Below are 24,991 nucleotides of genomic sequence, written 5' to 3'. Positions count from 1 at the left end.
GTATGTGATGAAATCACCATCACAGTGACCTATCTCTCAGAGATTCAGAAAGTGACTGCAGATGCACTCAGCAGACACTTCTTCTAAGACTACGAATGGGAAATGAACTTCAGCACATTACACAATACATTCCATCACTGGGCACCCCTCAGATAGAGTTATTCACCACAGAGTCAAACAAGAAATGCACCTCCTTCTGTTTGAGGGCCTGACTTGGTCACCATTACTTAGGGTATCCTTCAGTAGTCATCAGCTCTACTATATGTATTCCTGCGGACTCTCCTAATAACCAAAATTATGCTCAGAATAAAGGAAGACAGAGCAAGAGTCATTCTAACAGTTCTGACCTAGTCCAGGCAAATGTGGTTTCTTTACCTGATACAGCTGTCTGTTTGCTCTCTAATTACTCTGCACACTTTTCCCCACCTTCTCTCCCAACAAAATGAAATTCACCAAAGACAAATGTAAGGTGCTATGTTTAGGGACGAAAAAACAAATGCACAAATACAAAATGGGGGATAAAAGGCTTGGCAGTAGCCCTGCTGAGAAGGATCTGGGAGTTATGGTGGATCACAACCTCAACATGAGTCAGTAATGTGATGCTGTTGCAAAAAAAAAAAAAAAAAAGCAAATGCAATTTGAGGTTGCATTAACAGAGGCATAGCTTGCAAATCACGGGAGGTGATAGGATTTTTCATCCTAGTCTTACAATGCTCCACCTTAAAGCATGGTTGGTTGATGGCTATGGGATTAGAGAGAGCCTGTTGAGAAGACCTAAAAAGAGTGCTATTACACTGCAGGAAACAGTCTGTTCACTGCATGTATTCTCAAAAATGAATGCAGTTTGCTAGCTGATGTGATCGCAGAGAGATTCTACCAACGACCACATCACTTCGGATATACTGGAATATACACCAACTCTGAAAACCTTGGGTCTCTCGATGAGCTCTATAATAGTCAACCTGGCAGCCACCCTCCCCAATACAAGGTTATTCCATCTTTGCCTACTCAACCACAGTGAGATTCCTGAGCAGGCTGGGTAACCTCTATCTGCTGGTCCAATGTCCTATACCACAGAATCATAGAATATCAGGGTTGGAGGGGACCTCAGGAGGTCATCTAGTCCAACCCCCTGATCAAAGCAGGACCAATCTCCAACTAAACCATCCCAGCCAGGGCTTTGTCAAGCCTGACCGTAAAAACTTCTCAGGAAGGAGATTCCACCACCTCCCTAGGTAACGCATTCCAGTGCTTCACCACCCTCCTAGTGAAAAAGTTTTTCCTAACGTCCAACCTAAACCTCCCCCACTGCAACTTGCGACCATTACTCCTTGTCCTGTCCTCTTCTACCACTGAGAATAGTCTAGAACCATCCTCTCTGGAACCACCTCTCAGGTAGTTGAAAGCAGCTATCAAATCCCCCTCATTCTTCTCTTCTGCAGACTAAACAATCCCAGTTCCCTCAGCCTCTCCTCATAACTCATGTGTTCCAGACCCCTAATCATTTTTGTTGCCCTTCGCTGGACTCTCTCCAATTTATCCACATCCTTCTTGTAGTGTGGGGCCCAAAACTGGACACAGTACTCCAGATGAGGCCTCACCAATGTCGAATAGAGGGGAACGATCACACCCCTCGATATGCTGGCAGTGCCCCTCCTTATACATCTCAAAATGCTGTGAGCCTTCTTGGCAACAAGGGCACACTGGTGACTCCTACCCAGCTTCTCGTCCACTGTAACCCCTAGGTCCTTTTCTGCAGAACTGCTCTCTAGCCTCTCGGTCCCTAATCTGTAGCAGTGCATGGGATTCTTCCATCCTAAGTGCAGGACTCTGCACTTGTCCTTGTTGAACCTCATCAGATTTCTTTTGACCCAATCCTCTAATTTGTCTAGGTCCCTCTGTATCTTATCCCTACCCTCCAGCGTATCTACCACTCCTCCCAGTTTAGTGTCATCTGCAAACTTGCTGAGGGTGCAGTCCACACCATCCTCCAGATCATTAATGAAGATATTGAACAAAACTGGCCCCAGGACCGACTCTTGGGGCACTCCACTTGATACCGGCTGCCAACTAGACATGGAGCCATTATCACTACCCGTTGAGCCAGACGATCTAGCCAGCTTTCCATCCACCTTATAGTCCATTCATTCAGCCCATACTCCTTTAACTTGCTGGCAAGAATATTGTGAGAGACCATATCAAAAGCTTTGCTAAAGTCAAGGAATAACACGTCCACTGCTTTCCCCTCATCCACAGAGCCAGTTATCTCATCATAGAAGGCAATTAGATTAGTCAGGCATGACTTGTCCTTGGTGAATCCATGCTCACTGTTTCCTCTCCCCCAAGTGCTTTAGAATTGATTTCTTGGGGACCTGCTCCATGATTTTTCCAGGGATTGAGGTGAGGCTGTGTGGCCTGTAGTTCCCTGGATCCTCCTCCTTCCCTTTTTTAAATATGGGCACTGCATTAGCCTTTTTCCAATCGTCTGGGACCCCCCCGATTGCCATGAGTTTTCAAAGATAATGGCCAATGGCTCTGCAATCACACCCGCCAATTCCTTTAGCACTCTCAGATGAAGCGCATCCGGACCCATGGACTTGTGCTTGTCCAGCTTTTCTAAATAGTTGCGAACCACTTCTTTCTCCACAGGGGGCTGGTCACGTCCCCCCACATGCTGTGCTGCCCAGTGCAGCAGTCTGGGAGCTGACCTTGTTCGTGAAGACAGAGGCACAGAAAGCACTGAGTACATTTAGCTTTTTCCACATCCTCTGTCACTAGGTTGCCTCCCTCATTCGGTAAGAGGCCCACACTTTCCTTGATTTTCTTCTTGTTGCTAACATACCTGAAGAAACCCTTGTTACTCTTAACATCTCTTGCTAGCTGCAATTCTAAGTGTGATTTGGCCTTCCTGATTTCACTCCTAAACGCCTGAGCAATATTTTTATACTCCTCCCTGGTCATTTGTCCAATCTTCCACTTCTTATAAGCTTCTTTTTTGTGTTTAAGATCAGCAAGGATTTCACTGTTAAGCCAAGCTGGTCGCCTGCCATATTTACTATTCTTTCTACACATCGGGATGGTTTGTTCCGAAAACCTCAATAAGGATTCTTTAAAATACAGCCAGCTGTCCTGGATTCCTTTCCCCCTCATGTTATTCTCTCAGGGATTCTGCCCATCGGTTCCCTGCGGAAGTCAAGGTCGTCTTTTCTGAAGTCTAGGGTCCATATTCTGCTGCTCTCCTTTCTTCCTTTTGTCAGAATCCTGAACTCGACCATATCATGGTCACTGCCTCCCAGGTTCCCCTCCACTTTTGCTTCCCCTACTAATTCTTCACAGTTTGTGATCAGCAGGTCAAGAAGAGCTCTGCCCCTAGTTGGTTCCTCCAGCACTTGCACCAGGAAATTGTCCCCTATGCTTTCCAAAAACTTCTTGGTTTGTCTGTGCACCACTATATTGCTCTCTCAGCAGATATCAGGGTGATTGAAGTCTCCCATGGGAACCAGGGCCTGCGATTTAGTAACTTCCGTTAGTTGCCGGAACAAATCCTCGTCCACCTCATCCCCCTGATCTGGTGGTCTATAGCAGACTCCCACCACAACCTCAACCTTGTTGCTCACACTTCTAAACTTAATCCAGGGACTCTCAGGTTTTTCTGCAGTTTCATACTGGAGCTCTGAGCAGTCATACTGCTCTTTTGCATACAATGCAACTCCTCCACCTTTTCTGCCCTGCCTGTCCTTCCTGAACAGTTTATATCCATCCATGACAGTACTCCAGTCATGTGAGTTATTCCACCAGCTCTCTGTTATTGCAATCACATCATAATTCCTTGATTGTGCCAGGACTTCCAGTTCTCCCTGCTTGTTTCCTAGCCTTCTTGCATTTGTGTATAGGCACTTAAGATAACTCACTGATTGTCCTGCTTTCTCAGTATGAGGCAGGAGCCCTCCCCTCTTGTGCTCTCCTGCTCGTGCTTCCTCCCGGTATCCCACGTCCCCACTTACCTCAGGGCTTTGGTCTCCTTCCCCAGGTGAACCTAGTTTAAAGCCCTCCTCACTAGGTTAGCCAGCCTGCTTGCAAAGATGCTCTTCCCTCTCTTCGTTAGGTGGAGCCCATTTCTGCCTAGCACTCCTCCTTCTTGGAACGCCATCCCATGGTCAAAGAATCCAAAGCCTTCTCTCCGACACCACCTGCGTAGTCATTTGTTGACTTCCACGATTCGACGGTCTCTACCCGGGCCTTTTCCTTCCACAGGGAGAAGGGACGAGAACACCACTTGCGCCTCAAACTCCTTTATCCTTCTTCCCAGAGCTACGTAGTCTGCAGTGATCCACTCAAGCTGTATGGGACCTCAATCTGGTCCTTAAATCATAGAATTTAGGGTTAGAAGGGACTGCAAGGGTCATCTATTTTAACCCCCTGCCAAGATGCAGGATTTCTTGTGTCTCAGTCATCCAAGACAGCTGGCTATTCAGCCTCTTTTTGAAAACCTCTAGTGAAGGAGCTTCCACAACCTCCCTAGACAGTCTCTTCCATTGTCCTACTGTTCTTACAGTTAAGAAGTTTTTCCTGAGATTTAATTTAAATCTGCTATTCTGTAGTTTGAACCCATTGCCTCGTATCCTGCCTTCTGTGGCAAAAGAGAATAACTTTTCTCTGTCTTTTTTTATGGCAGCCTTTTAAGTATTTTGAAGACTATTATATCTCCCCCTTAATCTCCTCTTTTCCAAACTAAATGTACCCAGTTCCTTCAGCCTTTGCTCAGACGGCTTGCATTCCATTCCTTTGATCATCTTTGCTCGCCTGTGGATCCTTTCCAGTTCCTCTACATCCTTTCTATACGTTGGTGACCAAAATTAAAAAAAGTATTCCAGTGGAGGCCTAACCAGCACTGAACATAAAATCAGAGAATATTAGGGTTGGAAGAGACCTCAGGAGGTCATCTAGTCCAATCCCCTGCTCAAAACAGGACCCAGCACCAACTAAATCATCCCAGCCAGGGCTTTGACAAACCTGACCTTAAAAACCTCCAAGGATGGAGATTCCACCACCTCCCTAGGTAACCTATTCCAGTACTTCACCACCCTCTTAGTGAAACAGTGTTTCCTAATATCCAACCGAGACCTCCCCAACTGCAACTTGAGACCATTGCTTCTTGTTCTGTCATCTACCACCACTGAGAACAGCCTAGCTCCATAATCTTTGGACCCCCCCTTCAGTTAGTTGAAGGCTGCTGTCAAATCCCCCATCACTCTTTTCTTCTGCAGACTAAATAACCCCAGTTCCCTCAACCTCTCCTCGTAAGTCATGTGCGCCAGCCCCCAATCATTTTTGTTGCCATCTGCTGGACTCTCTCAAATTTGTCCATATCTCTTCTGTAGTGGGGGGACCAAAACTGGACACAGTACTCCAGATGTGGCCTCACCAGTGCCAAATAAAGGGGAATAATCACTTCCCTCAATCTGCTGGCAATGCTCTTACTAATGCTGCCCAATATTCTGTTGGCCTTCTTGACAACAAGGGCACACTGCTGACTCATATCCAGCTTCTCGTTCAGTGTAATCCCCGGGTCCTTTTCTGCGGAACTGCCACTTAGCCAGTTGGTCCTCAGCTTGTAGCTGCGCATGGGATTCTTCCTTCCTAAATGCAGGATTCTGCACTGTCCTTGTTGAACCTTATCTTATTTCTTTTGGCCCAATCCTCCAATTTGTCTAGGTCACTCTGGACCCTATACCTACCCTCCAGCTTATCTTCCTCTCCCCTGAGCTTAGTGTCATCTGCAAATTTGCTGAGGGTGCAATTCATTCCACCATCCAGATCATTAATGAAGATGTTGAACAAAACTGGCCCCAGGACCGACCCCTGGGGCACTCAGCTTGATACCGGCTGCCAACTAGACATTGAGCTGTTGATTGCTACCTGTTGAGCCTGACAATCCAGCCAGCTTTTTATCCACCTTATAGTCCATTCATCCAATCCATACTTCTTTAACTTGGTGGCAAGAATACTGTGGGAGACCATATCAAAAGGTTTGTTAAAGTCAAGATATATCACATCCACCACTTTTCCCATATCCATAGAGCCAGTTATCTCATCATAGAAGGCAATCAGGTTGATCAGGCATGACTTTCCCTTTGTGAATCCATGTTGACTGTTCCTTATCACCTTCCTCTCCTCCAAGCGCTGCAAAATGGATTCCTTGAGGACCCGCTCCATGAATTTGCAGGGGACTGAAGTGAGGCTGACCCATCTGTAGTTCCCCAGGTTCTCTTTCTTCCCTTTTTTAAATATGGGCACTATATTTGCCTTTTTCCAATAGAGCAGAGCAGTACTATCCCCTCCCGTGACTTGCATGCTATGCCTCTGTTAATGCAGCCTAAAATCGTGTTTGCGTTTTTTGCAAGAGCATCACATTGCTGACTCATTTTGAAGTTGTGATCCACCATAATTCCCAGATCCTTCTCAGCGGGGCTACTGCTAAGCCAGTTATCCCGCATTTTGTATTTGTGCATTTGGTTTTTCTTCCCTAAGTGTAGCGCCTTACATTTGTCTTTGTTGAATTTCATTTTGTTGTCAATAGCCTAGTCCTCCAATTTATCAAGGTCCCTCTGAATTTTAGTTCTCTTATCCAAGATGTTAGCAACCCCCTAGTTTTGTGTAATCTGTAAACTTGATAGGTATGCTTTCTATTCCTACATTGAGGTCATTAATAAAGATGTTAAACAATACCAGAACAGATCCCTGTGGATTCGCCACTTGAGACCTCCCTCCAATCTGATATCATTCCATTAATAAATAGAAAAGGAGTACTTGTGGCATCTTAGAGACTAACAAATTTATTTGAGCATAAGCTTTCGTGAGCTTCAGCTCACTTCATCAGATGTATTTAGCCGTAGCTCACAAAAGCTTATGCTCTAATAAATTTGTTAGTCTCTAAGATGCCACAAGTACTCCTTTTCTTTTTACAGATACAGACTAACACGGCTGCTACTCTAAAACATTCTATTAATAGTTATTCTTTCTTTGTGGTTGTTTAACCAGTTATGTATTCACTTAATGGTAGTTTGGCCAAGCCCGCATTTCTCCAGCTTACAGATTAGAAAGTCATGTGGGACTGTGTCAAAAGCCTTGCCGAAGTTCAGGTATATTTTGTCGTCCACACTCCTTCGTACATCAAACCAGTTATCCTGTCAAAGAATGAAATCAAACTGGTTTGGCATGATTGATTCTTAGTAAATCAATGCTGCCTGCTACGTGGTTACCCCTTCATCCTCCAAGTATGTACAATTTGAATGTTTTATTGGTTTAGTTCTTCCCAGGTATTGAAATTAGGCTGACTTGACTATAGTTTCCCAGCTACTCCTTTTTAAAGATGGGCACAGTTAGCTCTTCTCTAATCATAGAATCATAGGACTGGAAGGGACCTTGAGAGGTCATCTAGTCCAGTCCCCTGCACTCATGGCAGGACTAAATATTATCTAGACCATTCCTGATTGGTGTTTGTCCAACCTGCTCTTAAAAATTTCCAATGATGGAGATTCTGCAACCTCCCTAGGCAATTTATGCCAGTACTGAACCACCCTGACAGTTAGGAAGCTTTTCCTAATGCCCAGCCCAAACCTCCCTGGGACCTCTCCTGCTGTCCATGAATTTGTAAATATTATTGCCAATGGCTCTGAGATTTCTTCATTTAATTCCTTCAGTCCTGTCACGTGAATAGCATCCAGCCCTGCTGATTTGAATGCATTCAAATTTGTCAGAAGGTTTCTGACATGTCTTTTACTTATTCTGATCTGCATCCTTTCCCCTTTATTGTCTGCGGTAACTTTGCTAGTCGTCCAGTTACATGTTATTTTTTGTATGAAGACCGAAGCAAAGTAAGCATTGAGCAGTTCTGCTTTGATATAGTCTTCCGTTACCAGCTCATCTTCTCTATTGAGCAGCAGATCCACACCGTCCTTGATCTTTCTTTTTGTCTAACATATTTGAAGAACTCCTTGTCTATAAAATTCCTCCATATTCCGTATGTATCCCTTTTCGTTTTTAGATAGCTAAAAAGCTCCTTGTGCAGCCATATTGGCCTCCTGTGGCTCTTCTCTTTCCTCTGCACCAGAATAGCTTGATATTGAGCCACTAGTATTACATAGTTTAGGAACAGCCCTCTTGAACTCTTTCCATGGGACCTTGTCTGCTCTTTCTCTGAGTCGGCTGAAGTCCAGTATCCTTGTCTTGCTGTTCTCATGTTCTCCTTTCCATAGGATCTTGAATTGTATCAGATCATGAGCACTTCCTCCCAAGTTCCTCACCACCTTCATGTTCACAACTAATTCATCCCTATTGGTCAAAACCATATCCAAAATGGATGACCGCCTTGTTGTTTCCTCAACTTTCTGAATCGGAAAGTTGTCCTCTACATATGCTAAGAATTTGCAGGACATATTATTTTTTCTGTAATAATCTTCCAACAGATATTGGGGAAGTTAAAATTTCCCATTACTAGCTTGTGTGTTAGCTAATCTTGATACCTGCTTATAGAATGCCTCTTCCACTTCCTCTTCCTGATTTGGTGGTCTCTGTTAAACCCTCACCATAACATCACTTCTTTTTTTCCCCTTTTTATCCACACCCAGAGACTCTTAGTAGGTCTGTTGCGCACTTCCCCTCGTACCTCGGAGCAAGGTACAGTAGAACCTTCGAGTTACGGACACCTCAGGAATGGAGGTTGTTCGTAACTCTGAACAAAGCACAGTTTGGACACCAGATCCAGCAGCTGACACTCCAGGCTAGGTTTCAGCAGCAGCTGAGCTCCCTCCTCAGCCCTAGCAGACAGCTTCTTTCAAACTTGTCTCCCTCCTGTCATGGGGGGTGTGGGTGTGGGGGGTGTAAACAGCACATCCCCCTCGAGGTCGGGGAGGGATGAAAACAGCACGGTCCCCCTCCAGGGGGAGGGAGGTGAAAGCAGTGCAGACCCCAGCATTGCTCCTGCTCTGCTGGCTCCGGCTGCCTTGGGCTGGCAGTCCCAGTGTCTTCACCTCTTATTGTAGCTGTAAGTGGCTGCCCCACGTGTGAGGGTGGGGACGGGGACAGGCAGCCCAGATGTTCTTACCTTTTAAGATGTAATACAGGCACAGTACAATATTTCTCTTTTTTTGGGGGGGGGGTCCTCTGCTTCTGCGTGATTGGTTACTTCCGGTTTCATATGGTGTCCAGTTGACTGGTCAGTCCGTAACTTTGGTGTTCGTATCTTTGAAGTTCTACTGTACCTCTTGACGTACAGCGCAACGCCGCCTCCTTTTTTCCCATAACTATCCTTTCAGAACAAGCTGTATCCCTCAATGCTGGTACTCCAAACATGGGAATTGTCCCACCAAGTCTCTGTAATGCTAACTAAGTCATTTTTTTTTTTTCATATACCATGACTAAGGCTGTGAGTTTGAAGTCACGGATTCCGTGGCTTTCCAGGACCTACGTGACTTCTGCAGTGTCTGGTGCGGCTGGCTCAGTTGGCCCCCGGGCCGGTTGCTTTGGCTGCTGCTGGAGTAGTCTTGCCCCCTTCTCCCCCCCCCCTCCCCCCAGCAGCAGCAGGAGTTTGGGTGTGGGAAGGGGTGAGGGCTCTGGGCAGTGCTTATCTTGGGGGGGTGCCCCAGAAGCAACATGTCCCTCCCTCAGCACCTATCTCCGCGCGCTGCCCCAAGTGCCAGCTCCGTGGCTCCCATTGGCTGGGAACTGCAGGCGGAGGCAGCGTGTGGAACTAGGAGTTGAGGGAGGGACATGTCGCTGTTTCCAAGGAGCCAGGTATAGAGCCTGCCACCCAGTCCTGGGTTGCTCCCCCATGAGCACCTGTGGTGTCCCCCGGGCTACTTCTCCCCTCCCCCCCATGAGCATCCATGGTGCCCCCCCCCCAGCCCCCCCCCCAAGCTCCTACAGCACTCGGGTAACCATCAAGTGATCCATTCCCTGTCACCCATTCCCAGCTTCTGGTAAACAGGCTAGGGACGCTTCAGAGGATGACTTTGCATCCCTGCCCATCGTGGGCATTGATTGATGAACGTATTCTCCATGAACTTATCTTGTCGTCATTACTTGATCTGGATGCGCATTGGCTGGATTTTTGTCACCATCCCTCATCGGGCCTAGTTTAAAGCTCTCCTTATCAAGTTAGCCAGACAATAGAGTCCATCCCAGTACAGTAATCCTCTTTCCTGGAACATCAGCTCATTGTCAAAGAAGCCAAAAGCTTTCTTGCCAACACCACCTGTGTAGCCACGCATTTGGTCATTGCTGCCATCATTTGAAATGACCAGGGTATGTTTGGAGCTACACTTGTTCTCATTTAGCCTGTAGTTTTGAGCCAGGCAGTTATCTAAAGGCCTTATTCTCAAATGTGCAGATAGTTAAGTCATCAGTCCTTGATCTCTGAGACGAAATGTCACTAACTTACTCAAGTTGATCTTCAGGTCCCTATGGCTTGATGCAGTTTCAAATATCCTGTCTCTGTCAGGAAAGCTTTTGTGTGAACAGAGTCCAAAATAGCTAAAAGGAACAAAATCCTTTGGATTTCGCTTCTTCCAGTTAATAAAAAGGCCTGCCTTCTGAAATAAGTTGCAAGTTTTTTCCAAAATGTCCAAAGACTAAGACAAATATTGAATCAGAGAGTTATCTAACTACTGATAGACATAAATTCTTTATCTCATATGAGTGTCATCCACAATTACATACTTGAAGAATTTGGGTGCCGAGCAGAGACTGAAAGTTAGGAACTTGTATTGCTAGTTTTAGAGTAACAGCCGTGTTAGTCTGTATTCGCAAAAAGAAAAGGAGGACTTGTGGCACCTTAGAGACTAACCAATTTATTAGAGCATAAGCTTTCGTGAGCTACAGCTCACTTCTTCAGATGCATATCGTGGAAACTGCCAAACTTCCACGATATGCATCTGAAGAAGTGAGCTGTAGCTCACGAAAGCTTATGCTCTAATAAATTGGTTAGTCTCTAAGGTGCCACAAGTCCTCCTTTTCTGTATTGCTAGTATAATCCAAGATCTTTAATGGAACCACTTGATGCTGACGAGGAAATAGGCATTCTTCAGTTTGACAGCCCCAAACCGGTTCTGTTTGGAAACTGAGAAAATGGTGGAAGATTGGGCAGTTACTCAAAATTTGAACTTCTTGATAATCTACAGTTTCTTGAGCTCTGACAGGGCAAAGCCTACAGTCTCTCTTTGGAATGAGGAAGTGTCTAGGGTAGAAGAAACCCTTCTCTCACTGCTCTTCTAGATCCTTTTCTGTTGTTCCCATTGTCAACGAGAATTTCCTTCATCTTCATTACTGTTTTGTGAGAGTGATCCCTGAAAGGTGATGAGTGAAGTTGATTGAGAGGTAGCATGAAGTGGGGGTAAAATTGAATTGTGTAACTATTCAATGACTGTTTATACCCAAAGAACAAAGTACAGGGAGTCTTGGGACTTGCGACGCCTGACTTGTGTCCGATGCCACATATGACGCTTTTCAATTGACTGCTCTTTTTGCCCCTACGACACTTGTTTCGCCCTTACAATGAAAGCCGGCAGGGAGAACAGCACACATCACATGCTGAGCCTCGGCCAATCACTGATTTCATTATTCAAGCTTTCTGATTGGCTGAACCCAGGGTTGGGAGCCAATCAAAAACAAGCGGCAAGGTTACCCGGCAACAAGCTATCCTGGCCTTGGAAGCCAATCAGACAAGTGAATACAAGAGACCCCTTCCAGCTCCATTCATTATAATGCAACCACAAAGTTATTTACAAACAACTCTATAAAAAGCAAGCCCAATTCTGCATAGTATGTTGCCGGCATTCTGAGCAGCTGAGTTGCTGGAATTCTGCCCATCCTGCCTTTCTGCTCAGCCTGACTTAAGATGCCCAGTTGCTGTTCTTTGTGGTTCTATTTTTTTTTTTTTTAAATGGCAGAAAAGCATAAATCTGGTGCAGGTGATGTTTCTTCTTCTAAGAAACGTAGAACCATTACTATGGAAACAAAAATGGATGTCACTAAGAGATCTGGAAAACCGGAGACAGCAACTGAAATCAGCAGAGTTTTGGATATCCCCTGAACAATTTTCATGACCATCCTGAAAGACATGGTCAGAATTCAGGAACATGTCAAGGGCTCAGCTCCTATGCAGTCAACTGTGATAACTAAGCAGCGTGTTGGACTCATTGCTCAGGTTGCAAAACTGTTAATTGTTTGGATGGAGGATCAAAATTAATGCCAAGCTCCTGTGAGTTTAGGCATAATTCAGGAAAAGGCTAGGAGCCTTTATGAAAAGCCAAAGACACAACGCGGGGAGAGTTCTACTCATGAGCCCTTTAATGCAAGCAGGGGTTGGTTTATGCGTTTTAAAGCCAGGGCCAATTTGCACAACATCAGGGTCTCAGGCAAAGCTGCCAGTGCTGATGAGGAGGCAGCTCGTGCTTTTCCTGACACATTGGCTAAAATCATTGAGGACGGTGGCTATTGTGCTTGTCAAGTTTCAACCCTAATGTTGACAAAACTGGGCTCTTTTGGAAAAAAAAAAAAATGCTATCAAGAACCTACATAGGCAAAAAGGAGAAATCCATGACAGGGTTCAAAGCTGCTAAGGAAAGGCTCGCTCTTTCGCTCAGTGCAAATGCTGAAGGTGACTTTAAACTCAAACCCTTGCTTGTTTGCTGGTTGGAAAAACCCAGGGCTTTCAAGAGATATTCCAAGGCATTTCTCCCAGTGATATGGAAATCCAATCCTAAGGCATGGGTCAGTAACATTTTTGAGAATTGGTTTAATCATCATTTTGTGCCAAGTGTCAGGAGCTATTTCAGCAACAACAATCTTGCATTTAAAGTACTGTTAATCCTCGACAATGCTCCTGGTCATCCAACCACCCTTGACGACATGCATCCTGATGTGTTGAGATTACTGGTTCTGTGGATGAAGGGAAAGCAGTGGATGTATTGTTTCTTGACTTTAGCAAAGCTTTTGACAGTATTCTGTCAATACTCCCACAGTATTCCTGTCAGCAAGTTAAGGAAGTATGGGCTGGATGAATGCACTACAAGGTGGGTAGAAAGCTGGCTAGATTGTTGGGCTCAACGGGTAGTGATCAATGGCTCCATGTCTAGTTGGCAGCCGGTATCAAGTGGAGTGCCCCAAGGGTCGGTCCTGGGGCCGGTTTTGTTCAATATCTTCATAAATTGGTCCTGCTTTGAGCAGGGGGTTGGACTAGATGACCTTCTGGGGTCCCTTCCAACCCTGATATTCTATGATTCTATGATTCTAAATGATCTGGAGGATGGTGTGGATTGCACTCTCAGCAAATTTGCAGATGATACTAAACTGGGAGGAGTGGTAGATATGCTGGAGGGGAGGGATCGGATACAGAAGGACCTAGACAAATTGGAGGATTGGGCCAAAAGAAATCTGATGAGGTTCAATAAGGATAAGTGCAGGGTCCTGCACTTAGGACGGAAGAACCCAATGCACAGCTACAGACTAGGGACCGAATGGCTAGGCAGCAGTTCTGCGGAAAAGGACCTAGGGGTGACAGTGGACGAGAAGCTGGATATGAGTCAGCAGTGTGCCCTTGTTGCCAAGAAGGCCAATGGCATTTTGGGATGTATAAGTAGGGGCATAGCGAGCAGATCGAGGGACGTGATTGTTCCCCTCTATTCGACATTGGTGAGGCCTCATCTGGAGTACTGTGTCCAGTTTTGGGCCCCACACTTCAAGAAGGATGTGGATAAATTGGAGAGAGTCCAACGAAGGGCAACAAAAATGATTAGGGGACTGGAACACATGAGTTATGAGGAGAGGCTGAGGGAGCTGGGATTGTTTAGCCTGCAGAAGAGAAGAATGAGGGGGGATTTGATAGCTGCTTTCAACTACCTGAAAGGGGGTTCCAAAGAGGATGGCTCTAGACTGTTCTCAATGGTAGCAGATGACAGAACGAGGAGTAATGGTCTCAAGTTGCAGTGAGGGAGGTTTAGATTGGATATTAGGAAAAACTTTTTCACTAAGAGGGTGGTGAAACACTGGAATACGTTACCTAGGGAGGTGGTAGAATCTCCTTCCTTAGAGGTTTTTAAAGTCAGGCTTGACAAAGCCCTGGCTGGGATGATTTAACTGGGAATTGGTCCTGCTTCGAGCAGGGGGTTGGACTAGACGACCTTCTGGGGTCCCTTCCAACCCTGATATTCTATTCTATGATTCTATTCTATTCTATGTCAAAGTGGTGTTTCTGCCCCCAAACACCACCTCATTGTTGCACCTCATGGACCAGCGGGTAATTGCATCCTTCAAGGCCTACTATCTCAGGAGCACAATTGCTCAGGTCATCAGGGCAACTGAGAAGCAAGGTGGACCAACTCTGAAGGAATTCTGGAAGGGCTTCAACATTTACCATGCAGTTAAGAACATTGGTGAGGCATGGAATGAGGTGAAACAATCCAATTTGAATGGCATTTGGAAAAAATTATGTCCTGAGTTTGTGTCTGATTTCCAAGGATTCACAGGCACTGTTGAAGAGGTGACCCAAGTAGTTGCTGAGATGGGCAAAGAACTCAACTTTAGATGTTGAACCAGAGGATGTTGATGAGTTGCTGGCATCACATTGTGAGGAATTAACTAATGAGGACATCATTGAATTGGAAAAGCAGAAGGTGGCAGAGGAAGAAGATGCACCCACTGCTGAGACTCCTGCCTGTAAAGTCTTGACAACAAAAGTGTTGGCTGCGGCATTTCAACATTTGGAAGCTGCCATGTCCCTGTTTGAGGAACACCACCCCGACATTGGACACAGTGCATCTGTGAATAGAATCATAGAATCATAGAATCATAGAATATCAGGGTTGGAAGGGACCCCAGAAGGTCATCTAGTCCAACCCCCTGCTCGAAGCAGGACCAATTCCCAGTTAAATCATCCCAGCCAGGGCTTTGTCAAGCCTGACCTTAAAAACCTCTAAGGAAGGAGATTCTACCACCTCCCTAGGTAACGCATTCCAGTGTTTCACCACCCTCTTAGTGAAAAAGTTTTTCCTAATATCCAATCTAAACCTCCCCCACTGCAACTTGAGACCATTACTCCTCGTTCTGTCATCTGCTACCATTGAGAACAGTCTAGAGCCATCCTCTTTGGAACCCCCTTTCAGGTAGTTGAAAGCAGCTATCAAATCCCCCCTCATTCTTCTCTTCTGCAGGCTAAACAATCCCAGCTCCCTCAGCCTCTCCTCATAACTCATGTGTTCCAGACCCCTAATCATTTTTGTTGCCCTTCGCTGGACTCTCTCCAATTTATCCACATCCTTCTTGAAGTGTGGGGCCCAAAACTGCACACAGTACTCCAGATGAGGCCTCACCAATGTCGAATAGAGGGGAACGATCACGTCCCTCGATCTGCTCGCTATGCCCCTACTTATACATCCCAAAATGCCATTGGCCTTCTTGGCAACAAGGGCACACTGCTGACTCATATCCAGCTTCTCGTCCACTGTCACCCCTAGGTCCTTTTCTGCAGAACTGCTGCCTAGCCATAGGGACATATCCAACATGTATAGCTGCTGCAGAGAAATTTACAAGGAGTCGAGACCATCTGTCCAAACTTTCTTGGACACTCTCTTTAAGACGGCAGAGAAGACTCCAGAGAAACCTGCAACCTAGACTTCAGAGAAGCCCCCAGCCAAGAGCCCTTCAAAGACCCATCCCATTAAAAGTAAATTCTTCTGCATAAACCTGTGAATCCACACATTATCCCTAATTAGCAAAGCCAACAGTAGTGTTGGAGTTATGTGCCTGAGCCACTGACCTTTCAAAAGCCGCTTTGAGTACATGCGTCACCACACACATACACACACAATAATAAATAAATAAGTAGTCGTCTTCTTCTCCTAATGGAGATACTGAAGTTATGGCTGGTATATTTTCCCAGAGGTTGTAGTGATTACATGCCATTTTAGCTTGATAATTGGCTGTCCACATACCTAATGTGTCCCCAAAATGATCTTCTGGCTAACTGTGTCCAGATTCTTCCCTTTATCAGAAAGTACAGAATGTAAGGACTTCTTGGCGGCACAGTCGAGTTTCGGAATAGGGTGGTGAAAAAATACCCTAAAATACTGAAGTGCTTACTACAGCCTATCTTTCTTGGAGATACAGCTCTACCCCGATATAACACGACCTGATATAACGCGGGTTCACATACAACGTGGTAAAGCTCTGACTCACTGCTCTGAGCAGCGTGTTAAGGGGGCCGGGCCAGGCTGGGGCCAAGGGGTTGGATAAGGGGCAGTGGGTCTCGGGGGCTGTCAGGGGCTCCTCCCCACCCCCAGGGTCTGGGAGGCAGGAGCTGTGGGAGGGCACTTTTGGGGGCCCCGCAGTCCCAGAGTGGCCCGGGGGATTAGTGCGGGGCTGGGAGCAGCCTGCTCCGCTTCCCCGGCCCCAGCAGTGTTGCTCAGGGGAGGGGGCTTGGGGGAACGGATCCCCCCTGCACTCACCAGCAGCAGCAGAAGCGTAGCAGCCTGGCCCCAGCTCGCTCCACTCCTCCAGCTCCAAGCCGCAGCGCTCTGCTTCCCGCCGCAGGTGAGTAGGGGGGATGTCCTTTCCCCAACCTCCCTGCACTCACCAGCAGCGGGAAGTGGAACACCGCAGCTGGGAGGTGGCGGAGAGGAGCGGGCTGGGGCTGTGTTGCTCCGCTTCCCGCTGCTACCAGTGAGCACCTGTCAGGGCGGGGGGTGTGGATAGGGGTCGGAGCAGTCAGGGGACAGGGAGCAGGGGGGTTGGGTGGGGGTGAGGTCCTGGGGGTGATTAGAGATGGGTGTCTCTGAAGGGGGCGGTCAGGGAACAAGGAATGAGGGGGCCAAAGCAAGTTGAATATAACGCGGTCTCACCTATAATGCGGTGAGATTTTTTGTCTCCGGAGGACCATGTTGTATCGGGGTAGAGGTGTAGAAGGTATGGAATTAGGCATTGTCTCTAGCAAGCTCTAGGACACCCTCATTCACTGGCAAGATGACTTTGCCACTCTCTTGATCTGAAGCTATTTTTAAAAAAAAAAGAGAGAGAGTGCATGAGGTAATATGTTTTTATTGGACTGACTTTTGGTGCGAGAAACACACTTTTGAGCTCTGTGTAAGCTTGAAACAATGTCTCTGTCGTCAGCAGATGCTGGTCCAATAAAATATAAAAGATCTTACCCACCTTGTCTCTCTAATATCCTGGGACCAACATGGGTACAACGCTACCTATCCCAAAAAAAACAACAAAAAGTGGTGTTCTCTAATATTGACATAGCACCCTCCTTATCTGGTGCCACATCAACATTCCATGGCAGCTAGTCTTTGCTATTACCCAGTGATCCAGGTGGATTTGGTAGCTCCATAAGGATTAGATTTCAGAGTAACAGCCGTGTTAGTCTGTATTCGCAAAAAGAAAAGGAGTACTTGTGGCACCTTAGAGACTAACCAATTTATTTGAGCATGAGCTTTCGTGAGCTACAGCTCATTTCATCGGCGTTTCCACGGTATGCATCCGATGAAGTGAGCTGTAGCTCACGAAAGCTCATGCTCAAATAAATTGGTTAGTCTCTAAGGTGCCACAAGTACTCCTTTCCTTTATAAGGATTAGAGAAACTGTAAAAAGAGGAGATGCAGGTCTGGGAGAGTCTGACGGGCAAGAAAATAGCAGGCTTGGCCTTCCTGCGTTTACAATTTGAAGGCTCTCTAGGGCATTAGAGATCCATCATCCAAGGGGATGTCAGCCCAATGACATTAGTGCATGTTGTAATCTCCCACAACAAACCTGAGAGAGATTGTAGAGGAAGCAGATCCCATGGAAATGAGAGAATTCCTGTTCCATAAGCCACCTCGTACGGTGGCAGGCCAACTATACATAACTAAGACCCAGAAGAAGAATCCTCCTTGTCTGGATCCGGGAAGGATCTGAATGGAGCTGATTTGAAACCAGACGGCACTGGTACAGGGAATGGTCTTAGCCTCAAAGCTGACATCTGGGGATATCCAGTGGCACAAAAATGAGCTGATGGGGCCTGTAGCACTGGTGAATCTGGATCAGCAACATAGCTTCCTGTGTCCCTGAATGTGTGCTGCCGCTGCTTTCTGGGAATAAACACATTCAGTGCTGGGGGAATTCGAAACATGCTCTTGGCTTTATGCTTCAGGTCAGGGGAAAGAGGAGGCCTCCTGGCGTCTGAAGGAGGCTTGGCATCAGAGGCTGGGGAGGGATCAAATGAATCAACCACTTCCAAGGCGCCAACATGGCAAAGATTCTTTAAGGTCCTTTCACTGCTGGAGGAAGCATGAGGCTGTTTTCCAGCACTGATGGTCCATCAACACTGAAGAACTCTCCTCTGACAGGCCCCTTGCTGTGGATGTGGTGGTGAGCATTGACTTTGGCACAGGTTTCTTTAGTTTAGCTCTCTGAAGCGGGCTTCAGAATTGAAACAGGTCTTTCCTGGCCCTGCCTGGATCCGGGATACCTAATGTCAGCTGGAGCGAAGAATATAGGCCTGAATACACAAAAGGTGTTAGGTGCCTACATCCTGGTGCTGGCATCACTGCAGTTCCCAACCAACTAAACACTGTAGGCTCCTAAATTCACTAGGTGCCTAAAGTTTTGCAGTAAAAGTTCTTTAGGCACCTGTGTTTCTGCCTTTGGGCAAGTGCTCTACTGCCTCCCTCTAGGCATCCAAATACTTATCTTCTGCCTGAGTCCCAGAGCGATTCAGAAATCAGGGTGGCTGAGCACCTTAGCTGCATGTGGGGCTTGATCCAGTAGGTGTTCTCAAAGGTCAAGTACAGGATTGGGCCCTCAGGTGAGTTCACACAAACGGGGTGGAGGAGGAGGACCTTCCTCATAACTTTTAACTTGGGGCTTACTTAGGATGTGGGAGACCCCCAATTCAAGTCCCTTCTCCACCTGAGGGGGAGAAGGAATTTGAATGAAGATCTGCCACTTCTCAGGTGAGTGCCCTAACTGCTGGGATATAGAATATTCTGATGTGAGGCTCCCTCTGTTTCTCCAGTTGAAGCTATTCTACTTTACATAAATAATTAGTCATCAGAGCAGGGGGACTGGATCCTGGGTCTCCCACGTCCTCTAACCACTAGACTACAGAGTCATTCTCATGCTTGTGCATGCTTTCTGAGTCATTTGGGCTAGAGAGAGTACATGCGCATGAGAGTAACTCTGTAGCCTAATGATTGGAGCATGCATCTGGGAAGGTGCTTTGGGAGAGCAAACTATCTTTAAAGAACCCACTCTCTTTCATGCTTGAAGAGAGAATAGCAAGCTGGTAGGTTTTGTTCTGATTTCTGTTTAATAAGAGTAACCTTAACAGTACTAACCTTATGTTAGCTGCCTAAGAGGTAGGAGCCTGATTAATATCAGGCAATATGGATTTTTCCCCAGTAGTTAATATTGTGTTAACCCTTAAAGCTACATTGTGGAGATTTTAGACAAATCTCACACAGTTTCCTCACCTTGCATTATGTTTACAATCTGCTTTGAACTCTTTTCACAGGGAGCTGACTCTATTCTGGAGCAAGTTGCAAAGAAGAATTGATCCTTCTTTAGATTCTTTTTTGGAGAGATGTCGGCAGTTTGGCATTATAGCTAAAACGCTACAACACTTATTCTTCCTTATTAGAGTCATACAATCTGAAGTAAGTAATTTATGTTGCAGTCTGCTGCTGTTAATTTCATTTTATTATTGAGTCCATGTACAAATTGCACCATAGAACATAACTTAATTTGTTGCTTTGCTATAACAATAATATTTGACAGGTTTCAGAGTAGCAGCTGTGTTAGTCTGTATCTGCAAAAAGAAAAGGAGGACTTGTGGCACATTAGAGACTAACAAATTGAATAACTGAAGATTTTTAAAAAACATAATTCCAACAGAAGTCATAAACATACTTCATAATTATTACATACATTTGTAATGCACCTATCAGTGTAGTACCTGGGCACATTTCTCATAGATTGCTCAACTAACGTTTCCTCAAACAAGAGCAAATACACCACAGTGCCATACTCACTAATCTTAAAATGCAGCTCTGCTTTGAAGTATAGTTGTAATAATATAATTTTTAAAGTGAGCATTGTTCCCTTTTTTCCCAAAAGCTTAATGGCTTGGGCCCAAGATGTATACTATATACTGATGTTCAAAATGTGCAATAAGGAGCTGGAAAAGGTGGTAAACAATGAGGTGGTAAAATTTGAAGATGAGTCATTTAGGTTAGTCAAGATTAAAGAAGACTGAGGAATTTCAGACAGGATTTGAGTTAAAGCCAGGCAGCATGATGGCAGATGAATTTCACTGCTGATAAATGCAAGGTAATGCATTTGAGCTATGTACTTTGCTGGGTTCTAAATTAATTGTAAATCCCCCCTCCCTCCACTATAACTGTAAATAGTAATAGAAGGATGCTAGAGATGGGCAACAAAAAATTATTATAGGCCCGGGAAGATTTCTGCATGAGGGGAGATGGAAGACTGGAATTGTGTAGTTTAAAGGTGACAAATATGGTGGGACACTATTAATAGGCAAAGCAATAGTTATGCCTATAGTTAAGGTATCTTAATACTTTCTATTATAATCCTTTGTTTCCAAATGCTTATAACTTTTGACATATTTCAGCTGTTTGGACTGAAATTTTCCATACTTGTTCTTTGCCTCAGACTGGATCTTTTGTGGGGGAAGGAATTAGCAAAGAATAAGTTAAACACTTTTGAGGACAAGGGTACAAAAAATAGGCTGATTGCTAATGGTAACGTTTTCTGACCATTTTTTGAATTGCTCTAACATCTTTGTATATTGGAGAAAATTGAAATTAGGTCTGAGGGTTGTCCTGAGGTTAGAGATGTGCCATCCAGTTTTCATTGATTTAGATGCTGAAAAGCAATCATTTGCACATGCAAAGTAGAACTTGATACATGTATCTTAATTTTCTGAATGTTCCAACTCACTGTGCGTACCAGATTCCACTGAGTTTCCTGCATCATGTGGATATCTAGCACAGAACTAGAACTCAAAATGGGACACAGAAAACTGCTGCTGCTACTGGTGCTTTTTCTCATTGAGATATCCTGTGGCCTAAGTGTGCACTTGCCTGGGAGCCAGGAGACCATAAATTGTAGCCTTATCTCTTCTTCTGACTAAGGTAAATTCTGTGCACATCACAACCTATTGAGTAGGCCTAAGAGGAGGAAGGGAAGTATCATTCCCCTCATTTGTAAAATGAGGGGAAAGTGACAATCTGAAAGGTTGCACAAGATACCTTCTGACAGAGCTAAGAATAAAACCGAGGTCTCTGATATGGCACACCCAAGCTTCATCTACTTAACCGCAACACTTCTCTGAATGAATATGCTATGGCTTGTCTCTAATGGCCACCTTTGAGATCCACAGTTGTATAAGTACTATGTAAATGTAATACATCATTAACAAACACAGTGCACCCAGGAGTCCTCTCTCTGTTCTCTGCCCTAACTGCTAGACCACATTCCTTTCCCCGAATAGGAATGCCAATTCCTGTAGCTGTCTAGAAAACACTTGTACAATCCACAGGAAACAGCTGGTGCAGGTAGAGGATAACAGCCTGCTAAACACTAGTAACTAATAGTTACTCTTTCATCTTAAGTGGTAGAGGTTTGACGTTAATGTGGAGGCTCTAGGTTCAAATCATGGTAAAGTATGTAGTTGGTTGGTTGTTCATTTAAATAAAACTAGGACATTCTATACAAAAAGACGTAATAAAGGTTGCAAAGGGAAGCACTCAGAAGTTAAGAAATGCCACAGTTAGGGGCCTGTGTATAGCCTGTACAACCTTCATTCTGCACACGGTCACATACTATTTTTTTTTACACTGAACCCTGCCTTATTCAGTGCACAGGATGGACTATACTCAGGGAATGAGACAGGGATGTATAGTGTTGAGATTGTTGTCTCAAGGACCCCACCTCATTAACTTCATATGATGTGTAATGAAAAAGGCAGTGGAAAGCAAGAGGAAAATGGATGGTGGTTAAGGTACTCGTGGTTAAGGTACTGGTCTGGAACATAAGGGTACTGTAGTCTATTCTTGGAATCGCCACAGACTTCCTTTGTTTTACTAAGCAAGTAACTTACACAAGAATTTTCAGATGTGACTGCTAATAGCGTATGCCTCATTTTCTTGGTGCCCAGCTTGAGATACCTGACAGCCTGATTTTCAGAATGGATGAACATTCAGAGCTCCTACTGAAGACAGTGGGAGCTGGAGGTACTCGGCACCTCAGAATAAGGGTAGGTGTCTCAAGTTGAGCACCCAAAATTCATGGACCATTCCATAAATTTTGGTCTCGGTCTCTCTTATTGAGTTCCTCAGCTGTAAAATGGAACTAATATTTCTGTATCTGAAGCCTTATCTGCCTGGAAAAGTTTTACCAGATATAATGATATAGCCACCTTTGTAGACACTCTTATTTCAGTATAAGAGAGGCTTTAAAAAAAAAAATTAAATTAGTTTATATCGCTTGGGAAGTGGTTTAAACTAAGCTGAAAAAAGCCACTCCATATTAGGATAGGAATGGCCATGTGAGGGTTGATACTGGTATAACAGTGTGCCCTTGTTGCCAAGAAGGCCAATGGCATTTTGGGATGTATAAGTAGGGGCATTGCCAGCAGATCGAGGGACGTGATCATTCCCCTCTATTCGACACTGGTGAGGCCTCATCTGGAGTACTGTGTCCAGTTTTGGGCCCCACACTACAAGAAGGATGTGGAGAAATTGGAGAGAGTCCAGCGAAGGGCAACAAAAATGATTAGGGGTCTGGAACACATGACTTATGAGGAGAGGCTGAGGGAACTGGGATTGTTTAGTCTACGGAAGAGAAGAATGAGGGGGGATTTGATAGCTGCTTTTAACTACCCGAAAGGAGGTTCCAAAGAGGATGGATCTAGACTGTTCTCAGTGGTAGCAGACAACAGGACAAGGAGTAATGGTCTCAAGTTGCAGTGTGGGAGATTTAGGTTGGATATTAGGAAAAACTTTTTCACTAGGAGGGTGGTGAAACACTGGAATGCGATACCTAGGAGGTGGTGGAATCGCCTTCCTTAGAAGTTTTTAAGGTCAGGCTTGACAAAGCCCTGGCTGGGATGATTTAGTTGGGATTGGTCCTGCTCTGGGCAGGGGGTTGGACTAGATGGCCTCCAGAGGTCCCTTCCAACTCTGTTATTCTATGATTCTATGAACTATAGCAGTTTTTAAATTCACACCTTAGTTTATAGCAAAAACTTTCCAGTGCAGTCAAGGGTTAGCAGGTGTGTTATGAAGATAAATTAACGTTTGTGGAGGCTCAGATACTACAGAGGGTAAGTGCAGTGCACAAAAGTCCATGAAGAAATCTAAAAATTCCTTTTTCAGTGCAGGGTTTGAATAGGCAGCAAATAAGGTCACAGGTTGGTTTATGTGTTTGAAAAGAAATATTGAACAGCTGCTTCATTCACTGAGCATTATTTTCCCTCATGGGGGAAAAAAAATAGAATATGATCCTGTAGTTACACAAATGGGGGAGAATGAATGTCACACAGGCAGTCTTCATCTGGATATTTCCCAACTTTTAAGTTCTTGACTTTGCAAACTTTAATCTTTTAATAAGCTTTTGTAGGAAATAGTATAGAGATCAAGTATGACACAAGAATAATTTAAATATTTTAGCATACATATATATGTGTATATATGTACAAGTGTGTTTATATGTGCTTAGAATTAGCGAGACATGGTGGGTGAGGTAAATATATTTTATTGGACCAACTTCTGTTGGTGAGAGACATGCTTTCAAGCTTCTTCCAGACTCTCTGTAAGCTAAAAAGCTTGTCTCTCTCACCAACAGAAGTTGATCCAATAAAATATATTTACCTCACCCACCATGTCTCGCTAATATTCTGGGACCAGCATGGCTACAACAATACTGCGATACAACAATAGAATTAAATCACATCATTAACATGATCAGTTACTTGTTATCAGTATTTCGCTCTAATACATCTTAGTTAGATATTTATTTAGTTACCATATTTACAAGAAGTGCAGTTAAGTACTTTGTACCTAGAAACACATTCTTATGTCAGTTTATCGAAACATTGTTTTCCATTTTTGTCTTTGTTCACCTGGAAATGTACCAAATTTTAAAATCTGCATACAGATAAATTGTTTACACATTCTCACTACATTTTTAACAATATTTTAAAGTACATTAATTGCTCAGAAGATATTGATTTGCTAACATTTGTGGGTGTCACAGCAAAAATAGAAAATATTTGCACTACTACATAAAGGACAGACAAACATCAGCCACAGTCATAAAAAAATACTATTTTACGGCTGTTTGCCGTAAAATTATGCCGTAAAATTATGCCGTAAAATTATGCTGTGATTACTAGCATAATTATTATTTGCAAAGGGGAATGGGTCAGTGAAGATGCAGATACTTGGAATTTTTGGCTAAATGGCCACAACTTTATTCAAAAGTACAATTAGGAATGGTAATTCCAACAAAATAACAGGTTTCAGAGTACCAGCCGTGTTAGTCTGTATTCGCAAAAAGAAAAGGAGTACTTGTGGCACCTTAGAGACTAACAAAATAACCTCAGACACCACTTGTCCCGACAACAGCTAAGAGGGAAGATGGCCTGTGAGGGGCTGTTCCAGACCCTCTTTCCTATTGGCTTACATCCAAACCCTCTCAAAAATTCCAGGACATAACCAGCCCATTTAATCACACCTGATGTGAGCCTTCATTCTAAGGCCAAGATCCTTAGTATGCCTGTCAAGGTTCCTCCCCCACTCTGAACTCTAGGGTACAGATGTGGGGACCTGCATGAAAAACCTCCTAAGCTTATCTTTACCAGCTTAGGTCAAAACTTCCCCAAGGTACAAAATATTACCCCCGTTATCCTTGGAATGTCCGCTACCACCACCAA

General features: G+C 44.7%; 1 protein-coding gene across 5 annotated transcripts in view; it reads left to right on the top strand.

Moving 5' to 3' along the window:
• The window catches only part of RLF (RLF zinc finger), a 117,177-nt gene that overhangs the window by 69,774 nt on the left and 22,412 nt on the right, over positions 1 to 24,991 (top strand). For 4 of the 5 annotated variants that reach the window (XM_073317642.1, XM_073317644.1, XM_073317643.1 and 1 more), the window contains one exon: positions 19,547 to 19,688. In XM_073317642.1, the coding sequence (XP_073173743.1) occupies positions 19,547 to 19,688 (142 nt within the window). Of the gene's footprint in view, positions 1 to 18,184; positions 18,403 to 19,546; positions 19,689 to 24,991 lie in introns of all 5 variants that reach the window. The other variant, XM_073317645.1, reaches the window with a different exon arrangement.

The sequence above is a fragment of the Lepidochelys kempii genome, chromosome 19 (genome assembly GCF_965140265.1).
Source record: "Lepidochelys kempii isolate rLepKem1 chromosome 19, rLepKem1.hap2, whole genome shotgun sequence".
Lineage (NCBI taxonomy): Eukaryota > Metazoa > Chordata > Testudines > Cheloniidae > Lepidochelys > Lepidochelys kempii.
Note: the sequence above shows the minus strand (reverse complement) of the source record. Positions and strands in the feature narration are given on the sequence as shown.